General features: G+C 37.4%; 1 protein-coding gene across 7 annotated transcripts in view; it reads left to right on the top strand.

Moving 5' to 3' along the window:
- Positions 1 to 14,536, top strand: part of LOC133655347 (innate immunity activator protein-like) — a 95,870-nt gene that overhangs the window by 36,980 nt on the left and 44,354 nt on the right. For 5 of the 7 annotated variants that reach the window (XM_062055449.1, XM_062055465.1, XM_062055458.1 and 2 more), the window contains 2 exons: positions 7,645 to 7,751; positions 13,199 to 13,332. In XM_062055449.1, the coding sequence (XP_061911433.1) occupies positions 7,697 to 7,751; positions 13,199 to 13,332 (189 nt within the window). In that variant the 5' untranslated portion in view covers positions 7,645 to 7,696. Of the gene's footprint in view, positions 1 to 306; positions 606 to 7,644; positions 7,752 to 13,198; positions 13,333 to 14,536 lie in introns of those variants that run through there. The other 2 variants (XM_062055422.1, XM_062055430.1) reach the window with 2 other exon arrangements.

The raw sequence follows: 14,536 nt of genomic DNA, 5'->3' as shown, positions 1-14,536 counted from the left end.
TGTTACAGAATATTTAGTCATGTTGTTGTCAATGTTGACTGAGTGGCCATACTTCTTTTTTTTTGTAAATAAAAGCCATGCCTTTTGAAAAAACGGGCCTACATTTATTTTTTCATCTTCATTTTGAATAAAAAAATAATCGGTAAAAGGAAAAATAATCTATAGATTAATCGAAAAAAATAATCTATAGATTAATCAAAAAAATAATCTATAGATTAATCGATAGAAAAATAATCGTTAGCTGCAGCCTTAGTGGAGAGTACAACTTCCTCAATATCTTGTGTTCTGTCTGGGTCCCATCGTCAGACCGTATCGGCCTGTTGTCTCCGCCCCCGAGGGAAGGTCTGTGAGTCAGCGCTGATAAGAGGCAGCATGAGTGCAAGCTGCTCACTGTGGATGACACACTTTCAAAGTTCTTGTGGCCACGCCCTTCTTGCCTTCATTCCTCTGCACACACACACCAGCCAGGATCCTCACACACTGTTGGACTTTCAGCAAGTCGTCCTGAAGTGAGTACCTTGGATTGAAATCCTGCATTTTTCACCTAGATCTGCCTTGGTTTCGGTTTCTGTTTCTACCCTCACTGTGTCCTCCAGGCTGCCAGGGTTAGTCTCTCTTTACCTCTGAATGGAGGGGAAAAGTCTTGTGTCTCAATTTAATCACCTTCTCTGTGCTGGGGGAGGTCAAAGGTAACATTGGCGTTCTTAATCTACTTAAGTGTGACTCAAACGGTCGTTTTAACAACTGAGGAATAGTTCAAAATAGTTGGAATTTCAAAATTGCCGAGGTTTTATCTCCAACAGGAAGAAGAAGACACGATAACAAGGCACTTATTTAAAGTGACACGAAAAGGAGTAGGAAGAAGCACCTTCTCCACTTTTACTGATACGTTTGGATCACTTCCTGTTTTAAATGTGTAACATAAGTATTTACATAAATAATAATGCTAAATAAATCAAGAAGTCCTAATCTGCATGTCAAGTAGAAGTTTGGACATTTATTATGAAGGTTCAAGATTCTCCCTTGTACTTTGTAAACACTTTCAACTATTTAGCGGGTCTCATTAGTACATTGCTCGACTTATTTGCTTAACCCATTCCATAGTTGAATCCCACATACTGATATACTTTAAGGTTTTAAGTGCTGTACGTGCATACAAATGATTTGATATCATGTAAAAAGTAAAAGTAAGTGAATCAGAAAAAGTGAATTCACTGTCAAAGATTTAATATATCGTCTTTTTCGGACTAAAGTTAAAACGTTAAAGTACCCATGATTGTCACACACACACTAGGTGTGGCAAAATGATTCTCTGCATTTGACCCATCACCCTTGATCACCCCCTGGGAAGTGAGGGGAGCAGTGAGCAGCAGCGGTGGCTGTGCCCGGGAATAATTTTTGGTGATTTAACCCCCAATACCAACCCTTGATGCCAAGCAGGGAGGTAATGGGTCCCACACTTAAAATCCTTTAATTTTCTCAAAAATCCACATGTACGCCATAATTCTAGTTGTGCTTACCGACCTCGAAGCTGTTTTATTTGGTACATGGTGAAATGATAAGTGTGACCAGTAGATGGCATTCACACATAAGAACATACGTGTAGCCTGCAATATGACTTAAGTAAACAACACCAAAACTTTAAATGTTCCGTTGAGAATATAACACGATGCTCAAAAATCTGTCAAAATGTTTTTAGTACAACTTTGGTAAGCTATGAAGCCGCACCGCTTGATGGATTGTCGGCGCATTAAACATACGAGTATTATTATGGTGTGTGTATAACCGCAAAATGGCACCTATTAGCAGACATTATCTGGCGTTTTGTTTTGCAATATTATGCCTTTCTGGGTACCTGCTGATGTGTATTTCAGATCTGCATAAGTCCTGAAAAATTGCGCGTCCGACACCGTAGTCGATAAGCTTCTTCTTTTTCTCTATCTTCTTGTTATGGGACATTCATCCTCCGCTGTTGCCATTTCTAATATAAAGTAATGTAAAGTTATTACTTATATCTGTCAGTAAACTCGCCATGAAAGCGCTAAAACATACCGGTGTAGTGAGTTAACATTATTCACCCAAGGAACTTTAGTTATTAGACAGTTCCGGTCGGACGGTTTTTCACGAGACACATTTCCGGCTTTGTTGTTGCACTAGTGAGCCACGGATGAAGAGAAGCTGCTCCGTTATTGATTGAAGTAAAGTCTGAATGTCATTAAAACAGTTAGCGCCATCTTTTGACACTTCTTCCACCGCCGTCCTTGCACGCTACACCGCTACAACAAAGATGACGGTGAAAAGACGCTGTCGAAGGTGAGCCACGTAAATAAGACCGCCCAAAAAACGGCGCATCCTGAAGCGACTGTCAGAAAGCGGCTTGAAGATGATCTGTAAAACATCATCTATGCAACATTTTGACCAAAGAACCACCATTACATGCTATGTAAATCATTTAAAAAAGGCTCTGATATAGGCATCAACCGATTATCGGCCCCGATATTCGGCATTTTGACGCATATCAAAACCGCCTTTCTTTTGTCAGTATCTGACTTTTTTTTTTTTACAGAAATCCATCAGCAGATGCAACATATACATGTAATAAATGGTGATAAGTAGAGAATAGTAGTAGTAATACGTTTAGTCCTAGGATGCAGAAGAAATATAAAAATGTCTCCCCTTAAAGGATCCCAGAATGAGTTTCATTTAAATGTTTGCTTTATTTCAACATCATGTATTTCATATCAGTCACACCATTTAGAAGACATTGATGTCAATGGTGTTACAAGTTGAGAACAGGAAGTGAACATACGTGTTAGTAATTGCTATAAAGTGGAAAAAGGCGAGAATTAAAAAAGCGTTGCTTCTTTCTACTCCTTTTTGGACCTTTTGTAAAGAGAAATGAGAATATGTCAAATATGTGATGTATCATAATAAGTCTCTAACCAACACATTTTACACAGAAATTAGGCTATTTTGAGGAATAAGTAGGTCATGCCTGCGTACAATATCACAACAAATGGCAATCATATGGTTATTGTCAGTACTATCAGAAAACAAAGACTAAAACCAACTACAACCAAAGCTAGCAATGGTTATACTGGTGAAAATAAGTAGAGCATGCTTAGCAGCCTAATATACGACCAAAACTAAAGAGGAGACATTTTACCAAGTCATGTTAATTGTGTTACAAGTTGAGAACAAGAAGTGAACATACGTGTTAGTAATTGCTATAAAGTGGAAAAGGGCTAGAATTAAATAAGCGTTGCTTCTTCCTACCCCTTTTCAGACCTTTTTGTAAAGAGAATATGTCAAATAAGTGATGTATCATACTGAAACTGTATACAAGTTCCAAATTAACTCCAGCCAACCAATGTTTCAGGGTTCTTAACAAGGGAACTTTACAATCTATTAAATCCATCGACTGCTGTAAAAATGATTAGCTTGCAAGTTATTGTGATGTACAGAAATGTCATATTCTTAACAATTCCCAGGAGATGTTCCATATTTTGAAATAAAATGTTGGTGCTCCTCTTAGACACACGTAATAACGTTGCTGCTAAATTAAACACAACACCAAACATTATGTCGCAACTGGTCCCACCTCTCCTACAAAATAATGTTCAAAGAACAACTTAAAGTCCAGATGTTTACTGACATCTTTAAATAGCTTTTACCCCAAATGAATATCACCTCCAAATATCGCTTATCGGCCTTCTTGACCAATAATAACCACAGGCATGTGATTTTTCCGTCTATAGTAGGAAATCCGTCTTTTTTATCTCTGTAAAAAAATATTTTATGATAATTGTTATTTCATGCTATAAATCACAAATGGCTATTCAGATAAAGGAAGTTAGCTAATAGAATAAACATTGTTTGTACTTTTTATGATTCTTGCATTGTGAGCAGTTAGAAGTGGAGAGGGAGTCGAAGAGACAGAAATTGGCTATAAAATCAAAGGCAGAATCCACTATACCAGAAACAAAAAGGAAAATGAAAGCTGCTCAGAAATTCGCCAGGAAGGCTCATGTCAGAGCCATCAAAGCAAAAAAGCCAAAGTAATGTGTGAATGAAGCAAAGTAATGTGTAAACAATGTCACTAATTAGATGAACCATCTGTGGATGTGAAGTGAACACTAGTAAGGTTGTAAATACTGTATAGAGTAGGCTAACCCATGTGGTTCCTGTGGATGAAGTTGTAATTACTGTTGTGACTAAATAACATAGTGAGTGAAACAGACATAGTGATTCATTTGGATGAATAGGCTGTGTATTAATGTCAACTCTGTTGATAATTTTTCAATTCTTTAAACACTAAAACATTTTTAAATGGTGCTATTTTTTTGCTAATTTTTGCATGTTAAATTGCTGAAAAACCAGGAGCTTCGGAGGGGGTTGCCCCCAGACTCCGGCTTACTTTCAGTTGTTTTCATTAAGTTCAAATCACATGCCTGTAACCAGTATCGTTAAAAACTGTATCGGTGGATATCTACTCAGATAGTCCATGTCCGGTGGTGAAACAATTCAAGAGTGTGTTTTAAGACGTTTTGATGAGCGTCTGAAGGTTGAGTCACAGCATGCTAGTGAGATTCAAGCTACACTCCTCAGTCCTGCCAGCGTAATAATGATGTGTCATCTCTGCTGATAACAGCCGACGTTAGGAGCCGTGCAAACAAGTCGCGGCGTTCACCTCGTTTTCCACCCCTCTTTGCGCTGGAATACCATTCCACCACACCGTCGCACATTCCGCCCATCCCTTTGGTTAATCATCCAGCCAGGGTCGCCATGGCGCTATGATGACACCTGTGTGATTGTGGGGTCAAAGTGGCGAGTCACACCTGGATCACTGCAGTCACATGACTAACGCTCTGATTGGACGCTGGTGTGCGTCACTCACAGACGAGACATCTTCATATCAGAAATGAGTGTGCAGCCATTTTATTGCATGATCAATAACACAAATAGATTAGATTTAGATGGCACTTTTTGTGTTTTTGTACAGTGAAACCAATGATCACATTTCACAAGCTACATTTGGAGCCACATCTGCCGTGGGTAGACTTAACACAGACGTGGTGCCATTTCACAATAAAAACACAACACAGTCGTTCGCATTTTACTCCACATGGGCAGCAAATAGATGTTTGTGTGTGTTGCTTTAATGCTAATGAGTTTTTCTCCGACTGAGTGTGTGTGTCCCAGAAGTACAAACCCCAAAACCAGTGAAGTTGGCACGTTGTCCATCCATCCATTTTCTACCGCTTGTCCCTTTTGGGGTCGCGGTGGGTGCTGGAGCCTATCTCAGCTACGTAAATGGTAAATAAAAACAGAATACAATGATTTGCAAATCCTTTTCAACTTACATTCTATTGAATGTAAAGTTCAAGACAAGATATTTAATGTTCACACTGAGAAACTGCTTCTTTTTTTTTTCTTCCAAATAATCCTTAATTTAGAATTTAATGGCAGCAACACATTGCAAAAAAGTTGTCACAGGGGCATTTTTACCACTGTGTTACATGGCCTTTCCTTTTAACAACAGTCAGTAAACATTTGGGAACTGAGGAGACACATTTTTGAAGTGGAATTCAATCCCATTCTTGCTTGATGTACAGCTTAAGTTGTTCAACAGTCCGGGGTCTCCGTTGTGGTATTTTAGGCTTCATAATGCGCCACACATTTTCAATGGGAAACAGGTCTGGACTACAGGCAGGCCAGTATAGTATCTGCACTCTTTTACTATGAAGCCACGCTGTTGTAACACGTGGCTTGGCATTGTCTTGTTGAAATAAGCAGGGGCGTCCATGAAAAAGACACTTGGATGGCCACATATGTTGCTTCAAAACCTGTTTGTACCTTTCAGCATTAATGGTGCCTTCACAGATGTGTAAGTTACCCATGCCTTGGGCACAAATACACCCCCATACCATCACAGATGCTGGCTTTTCAACTTTGCGCCTAGAACAGTCCGGATGGTTCTTTTCCTCTTTGGTGCGGAGGACACGACGTCCACAGTTTCCAAAAACAATTTGAAATGTGGACTTGTCAGACCACAGAACACTTTTCCACTTTGCATCAGTCCATCTTAGACGAGCTCGGGCCCAGCAAAGTGTTTCTGGGTGAATATGCAGTACCGCCTGAGGGATGGAAGGTCACGGGCATGCCGCTTACGTGCAGTGATTTCTCCAGATTCTCTGAACCTTTTGATGATATTGCGGACCGTAGATGGTGAAATCCCTAAATTCCCTGCAATAGCTCATTGAGAAATGTTGTTCTTAAATTGTTGGACAATTTACTCACGCATTTGTTGACAGAGTGATTCTGATTCTGATTCTGAAAGTTGTGACCCTCACCCCATCCTTGTTTGTGAATGACTGAGCATTTCATGGAAGTTGCTTTTATACCCAATCATGGCACCCACCTGTTCCCAATTAGCCTGTTCACCTGTGGGATGTTCCAAAAAAGTGTTTGATGAGCATTCCTCAACTTTCTCAGTCTTTTTTGCCACTTGTGCCAGCTTTTTTGAAACATGTTGCAGGCATCAAATTCCAAATGAGCTAATATTTGCAAAAAATAACAACATTTTCCAGTTTGAACATGAAATATCTTGTCTTTGCAGTCTATTCAATTAAATATTAGTTGAAAAGGATTTGCAAATCATTGTATTCTGTTTTTATTTACCATTTACACAACTTACCAACTTCACTGGTTTTGGGGTTTGTCTATATATATATATATATATATATATATATATATATATATATATATATATATATATATATATATATATATATATATATATATATATATATATATATAATGTATGCATGTATGTATATATATGTAATGTATGTATGTATGTATGTATGTATATATATTTATATGTGTGTATATATATATGTATGTATGTATGTATGTGTATATATATATATGTGTATATATATATATATACCTGTATGTATTTTTTTTATTTTTATATATGTGTATGTATATACTGTATATGTATATGTGGATATACATTTGTGGTCAAAGGTTTACATACACTTGTAAAGAACATAATGTCATGGCTGTCTTGAGTTTCCAATAATTTCTACAACTCTTTATTTTTTGTGATAGAGTGATTGGAGCACATACTTGTTGGTCACAAAAAACATTCATGAAGTTTGGTTCTTTTATGAATTTATTATGGGTCTACTGAAAATGTGACCAAGTCTGCTGGGTCAAAAGTATACATACAGCAACATACATGATCAATTTTGGTGATGTAGAAAAGTTACAATCAAATCAAATTAGCTTCATAGCCTCTTAACTTCATGTGAGTGATTATGATTGACGACACCTGTTGACTTCTCTGAGCCCATTTAAATGGGGCTCATTTGATGCAGTCATTGGACTCAGATAAAAACGCGACAATGGGAAAGTCAAAGGAACTCAGCACAGATCTGAAAAAACGATTCATTGACTTGAACAAGTCAGGAAAGTCACTTGGAGCCATTTCAAAGCAGATTAAGGTCCCAAGAGCAACTGTGCAGACAATTGTTGCACACATGCCCTACAATTGTTGCACACCTGCCCTACAGATACATATTACTGTTCGAACATCGTTCAAAAATCTTACGTTGTTTTTTCAAACTGTGTTTCCAGGAAATGGTGATAATTGCCTTTTCTGGTCAGTGAAGAAGAGGAAGCAAAGAGTATGGAAGTCAACGGGGAAGTCAGTGATTCTGACAGCGGCATCATCCTTCACTCTGGTAAGTCAAACTACCTCATTTGTCATTTCCCCTCTTCACTTTATTTTGCATTCTAATAGATAGTTATAAACTATTTGCTTGCCTAACAGAATTGCTATTGCGACATCCAGTGGACACATTTAGAACAGCACTTTCTTTCATTTAAAAACGCAGCTCAATTTTCCGCTGAGTAAACTCGTCTCGCGGGCCGGATTGAACCTGTTCCCGGGCCGCATGTTTGACATCCCTGGGCTAGACAAGAACAATTAATACATTATTAGTTGAATTTGACATCACAAGGACACTATCAATTAATACATCATCAGTCTAATTCATTACTAAATACCGCATTTTACTGACTATAAGCTGCTACTTTTCTCCCAAGCTTTGCACCCTGCGGCTTATACAAAGGTGCGGCTAATCTGAGGATTTTTCTTTGCTAACGGCTAATTATGGAATGTATTAAGGAAAGAAATCAAACAATGTACTAAAGTAATCAACTGTACGAAACTGTTCAAACTCAAAGTATTTACAAAAATACAAGGAAGAAGAATCCTGATAAACATGTTGAACCTTATTATGAAGAGAGAATATCCCTTTCATCTCATAAAAGATGAATAAAGACATCAACGACTTCTGTTTTGTTTGATTATCCGTTTTACTGCCGCGTTACACACACCGTTTTGAACCAATTAAGGTATGTAAACAAATTTTTATAAATATCTCATTTGAAAATGTTTCTGCACCTAATATAGTACAGGCCAAAAGTTTGGACACACCTTCTCCTCATTCAATGTGTTTTCTTTATTTTCATGAATATTTACATTGTAGATTGTCACATCAAAACTATGAATGAACACATGTGGAGTTACGTTCCTAACAAAAAAAGGTGAAATAACTGAAAACATGTTTTGTATTCTCGTTTCTTCAAAATAGCCACCCTTTGCTCTGATTACTGCTTTGCACACTCTTGGCATTCTCTCCATGAGCTTCAAGAGGTAGTCACTTGAAATGGTTTTCACTTCACAGGTGTGCTTGAAGCTTTGAGGTTTCTTCCCTAGAGAGTTGTTTTCTTTTGCCGTTGTTGCCAAGTTCTTGCTTGGTTGTCTTTAATGTATGTATCCCAATTCCTAACTTCTGTTATGAATTGGCACTATACAAGTTCAGTTGAGCTGTTATTTTTGTACAGGCATCATTCTGGTTGTCATTAGACTGTGCTGCTGTACCTAATGTAGGATTGTCCCGATACCAATATTTTGGTACCGGTACCAAAATATATTTCGATACTCTTCTAAATAAAGGGGACCACATAAAAATGTCATTATTGGCTTTATTTTAACAAAAAAATCTTAGGGTACATTAAACATATGTTTATTATTGTAATTTAGTCCTTAAATACAATAGTGAACATACTAGACAACTTGTCTTTTAGTAGTAAGTAAACAAACAAAGACTCCTAATTAGTTTGCTGACGTATGCAGTAACATTGTGTCATTTATATTGTATTATTTTGTCAACATTATTAAGGACAAGTGGTAGAAAATGAATTATTAATCTACTTGTTCATTTACTGTTAATATCTGCTTACTTTCTCTTTTGTTCTATCTACACTTCTGTTAAAATATAATAATCACTTATTCTTCTGTTGTTTGATACTTTACATTAGTTTTGGATGATACCACACATTTAGGTATCGCTCAGATACCAAGTAGTTACAGGATCATACATTGGTCATATTCAAAGTCCTCATGTGTCCAAGGACATATTTCCTGAGTTTACAAACATAATATGATTTTTTTTTTTTTTTTAAAGAAAAAAGATTTTGTGTTGATAAAAAATATCGATGGAATCATAGTAGTATCGACTAGATACGCTCTTGTACTTGGTATCATTACAGTAAATGTCAGGTGTAGATCCACCCATGGCATTTGTTTACATCGTGACGCCGGTGAGCTACAGTGTGTAGTGAAACATGTTTAGCTATTCCTCGTCCTCTAGTGATAATGCTACTTGTAAGAAACGTACTTTATTTGTCGCCATGGAGACGAAGATTTGTGATTTAGAAGTAGCTAAAACACTGCCGACTGCGGATGGACATTAGCCGCTCGCTAGCTAGCCATGTCTTAAAGCACCTCTTCCTGAGGGTGTTTCAGTGTTATAACTTCACCTTTATCTTTACTTTTTAAGCCAAAATGCGTCCATTCTCCCTTTTCTGCCTACACCCAGTGTCTGCTTGTAAGTACTCTGTGTGTGTGCTCTGCTGAACATGCTCCTCTGCTCATAAAACCAGCAATGTCATGACGTGACGAAGACGCACCGTCATGCCTGTAAAAAAAAAAGGGGGGGAACCGGTACTTATCAAACAGAGTATACATTAGTACCGCGATACTATACTAGTACCGGTATACCGTACAACCCTAACCTAATACTATGGCTGCTGGCTGTATTTCCCTGACTTTGTCCTTCCACCAACAACAACAAACTCAAGCCGTGACACAGAGTCACTTTGTTGCGGTGTGACGTCACTCGGCTGCAGTTACATTGCTGCACTTTATTTTGCAACTTTTTTTTTGTAAAACACCGTCTAAGGCGTTCAGCGGCCAAGTTGTGTTGTCGTCTCCCACACAGCAGCAGTGTTGTTGTCCTACTGCTGCCTTCTGGCCTTCGGTCACATTCCTTGCGGCCTTAATTGGAGCGCGTGGCGTCTCCTCCACACAATGAGCGAGTGTCCGTCCATCAAGGAAGGAATTCTATTGTCACACTTGTTTCCTGTGTTTGTCAGTACCTGTTAATAATCTCCAAAGGTATGCGCTCCTCAATGCATTGTCACCGAAGCTCCTCCCTGCAGCCAGGGGACTAATCCTGATGTCATTAGTCGCCATGGCGACAGGCCGTACAAGTCGGAACACTCACACCACGCGTGGTCACAAGTTGCACACTTTCATTGTCGCCATTAAACTCAACAACAAAAGCATTCTTCTAAATCAGCGGTGGCAAACTTGTTTTCATTGAGGTCCACACCGCAGTCATGGCTGCCACTAGAGGGCCGCTTGTAACAGTGCCTATGAATTTCAATATTTAAAAAAAAAAAATGTACGTAAAGTGTAAAAAAAAATGGTGGATTTTGCCACTGTTTTTTACAAAAAAAACCTGGCAGCTTAGTTGCCAGACTTTTACTGTAAAATAAATATGTCCCTGGACACATGAGGACTTTGAATATGACCAATGTATGATCCTGTAACTACTTGGTATCGGATTGATACCCAAATTCGTGGTGTCATCCAAAACTAATGTAAAGTATCAAACAAGGGAAGAATAAGTGATTATTACATTTTAACAGAAGTGTAGATAGAACATGTTAAAAGAGAAAGTAACCAGATATTAACAGTAAATGAACAAGTAGATTAATAATACATTTTCTACCACTTGTCCTTAATAATGTTGACAAAATAATAGAATATAAATTACACAATATGTTACTGCATACGTCAGCAGACTAACTAAGAGTCTTTGTTTGTTTACTTCCTACTAAAAGACACGTTGTCTAGTATGTTCACTATTTTATTTAAGGACTAAATTACAATAATAAACATATGTTTAATGTACCCTAAGATTTGTTGTTCAAATAAAGCCGATTAATGCAATTTTTTTGTGGTCCCCGGTACTTAGAAATGTATCTAAATAATTTTGGTACCGGTACCAAAATATTGGTATCGGGACAACACTACAACATATCACTGTAAATAGAAATACAGTACCATTGTTTAATTTTATTTTGGCAATTCAGCTGCCAGTTTTTTACCATAATAAAATGTGGTACCATAAAATCATCAACCGTGGATTTTACTGTAAAAAAACAAAAAACTGACAGCTCAGTCGACTTAATTTTACTGTAAAAAAACAAACATTGGTCGTTTTTATTTCAACTTGCAGTAATATGTTGTAAAAAAAACTTTTTTACAGTAAAATCTATTGGTCATTTTTATAGTGTACAATTTGATGGATAACTTGCTTCGAAATCATATTTATTTGGATTTTGACCAACAATGTTAGATAATATAATATTTGTTGCAATATTGGACACTATTTTTCCCTGTCAAACTAGAAAAAAAATAACTAATACCTTTACTAAGAAAATAAGAAAGTAAAAAAAGAAAATATAAGGTATTTTATTGACACATATTATTTCCAGGCTTCTGCGGGCCATATAAATTGACGTGGAGGGCCAGATCTGGCCCGCCGGCCTTGAGTTTGACGCCTGTGTTCTAAATAGTCAGATTGTTCTCTAACTGTTCACAAGTATTGCTTTTAAATTATGTAACACCCTTTTTTACTGTTTTGTCGACAGTTTTTGGAACATTTGTACCAAGTAATTAAGGGCCAAACTGGTGATATTGTTAGGGCCGTATTGAAATGAAAACAATTATATGAACAATTATGAAAACACATCATTAATAAGTCTTCGTGTTGCATGAATAAGGTCATATCTTTTCTTTTACAGGAACTAAGTTAACACAAAATATGTATATAGTGTCATCATTAATTTAGTTAGAATTTATCTATTTTAGCACTGTGTATGTACATTTATTTTTCCTTTCTTTTGCAGTATATTTGATAAGTATGTATTTTTGTAATCAGCCTGACCTAAGCCTTGATAATAATCTTTGTGATGAACACATGCTTTCATATCGTCATTAAACTGTAAGTAGGTTAGATATTATTGAATCGGGTTCAATAATATAGTAAGATGTCACTGTTAATATTTGGAGTTGGCCCTGGGCCCATGTGTAGTGGAAAAGTTGGGCCCTGAAGTCAAAACGGTTAAAAACCCCTACTATACGATATATGTCAGTGATATATATGCTTTGTGAAAAAACGAACGTTATTTAAAATATATTAAATCAGCCCCTTAAGTCATCTGGCAGGTATGAAATTATAAAAGGATGTTGCTGAATAGACAATGTGTTTTATATTTTTTGTTTTTGTCCAATTATGTTGACACACACACACTCCTCTCTCACAGCCGTGTGTGGAACAGTTTGCACAGCCTTTTCGAAAGTGCTAAATAGTGCTCCCAAAACGCTGCTGAGTGTTGATAAATCACACCGCGTGTGCTAAATTAAGTTAAAAAGTTAAAGTACCAATGATTGTCACACACACACTAGGTGTGGCAAAATTATTCTCTGCATTTGACCTATCACCCTTGATCACCCCCTGCGAGGTGAGGGGAGCAGTGAGCAGCAGCGGTGGCCGCGCCCGGGGATCATTATATTTGCATCTTCTCCTCCCAGTATTTTGGGCATTTTGATGATATTTTACATACTCATGAAGACACATTTATTCTGCTCACTTAACATACGCAATCCTCTGCTCACAAGTTTAGTAGATCAGCTTTGCACCTGTTTTAGTACACGCAAACTATCGGTGCATCCGGCCCTGAGTGTGTTTTTGTTTTATGCACGCCGCAGGCTCGGACAGCCCGACGTCTCACGCGAAGGACGTCAGCACGCACACGCGGGCCATGAGGCTCAAGCACCAGGCGCTCCAAGAGCGACTGGACCTGTGCCTCCTGGAGCTGAAGAAGGTCTGCATCCGAGAAGCCGTGAGTAAACACTGGTCACGTCATCGTTTCATTGCCCTGGCAATGTGTCAGAGCAGATGGTGCACACCTTTTTATGTGGGAAGGCTTGCTGAGACCTTTGCTGCACCTTCACAAAAGCACAACCAAGAGCTCTTTTTCCCTACGTGGAAGTCTCTCTTTCACGTCAGCACTTTTGAAGGTGTTAGCCGCATGGCGAGAAGAAGCTGGATTACTTAGAATTTGTCACAGCGGGAGTTTGAAAACAAGGCACTGGAAAGAAAAAGAGAAGTTGATTCCTAACAAGTGGGAGTCCTTGACAACTAAATGTTATTACACTTGTTTGCCCTTTGACTTGTTGCTATTAGATCCACCCAGGAAGTCATCATGTAATTCTTGTTTGTAGCAGAATTGCATCAAATGTATTTATTTGTTTACAGACTGACATTATTGTTTCTTTTGTTAATATCAGAGTCCGTTCTGCAAAAATAACTTATATATACTGTACGTACATTTATATATGTATATACATACATACATTTATCTAAATACATACATACACACATACATATATACATACATTTATATACAAACCCTGTTTCCATATGAGTTGGGAAATTGTATTAGATGTAAATATAAACGGAATACAATGATTTGCAAATCCTTTTCAACCCATATTCAATTGAATGCACTACAAAGACAAGATATTTGATGTTCAAACTCATAAACTTTATTTTTTTTTGCAAATAATAATTAACTTAGAATTTCACGTGCCAAAGTAGTTGGGAAAGGGCATGTTCACCACTGTGTTACATAGCCTTTCCTTTTAACAACACTCAGTAAACATTTGGGAACTGAGGAGACACGTTTTTTAAGCTTCTCAGGTGGAATTCTTTCCCATTCTTGCTTGATGTACAGCTTAAGTAGTTCAACAGTCCGGGGGTCTCCGTTGTGGTATTTTAGGCTTCATAATGCCAAACTTTTGAATGGTAGTGTACATATGTACACATACATTTATCATTTGTATATATATTACATCCATATATACAGTACATACATGCATATATATACATACATACATACATTTATACATATATACACATACATATATTAACATATACATTATTCATACATATGTACATAACATTTTCATATATACATACATTTATATTTACATGCATATATACATACCGTATTTTTCGGACTATAAGTCGCAGTATTTTTCATA

This window comes from Entelurus aequoreus, linkage group LG01, assembly GCF_033978785.1.
Source record: "Entelurus aequoreus isolate RoL-2023_Sb linkage group LG01, RoL_Eaeq_v1.1, whole genome shotgun sequence".
NCBI lineage: Eukaryota > Metazoa > Chordata > Actinopteri > Syngnathiformes > Syngnathidae > Entelurus > Entelurus aequoreus.
Note: the sequence above shows the minus strand (reverse complement) of the source record. Positions and strands in the feature narration are given on the sequence as shown.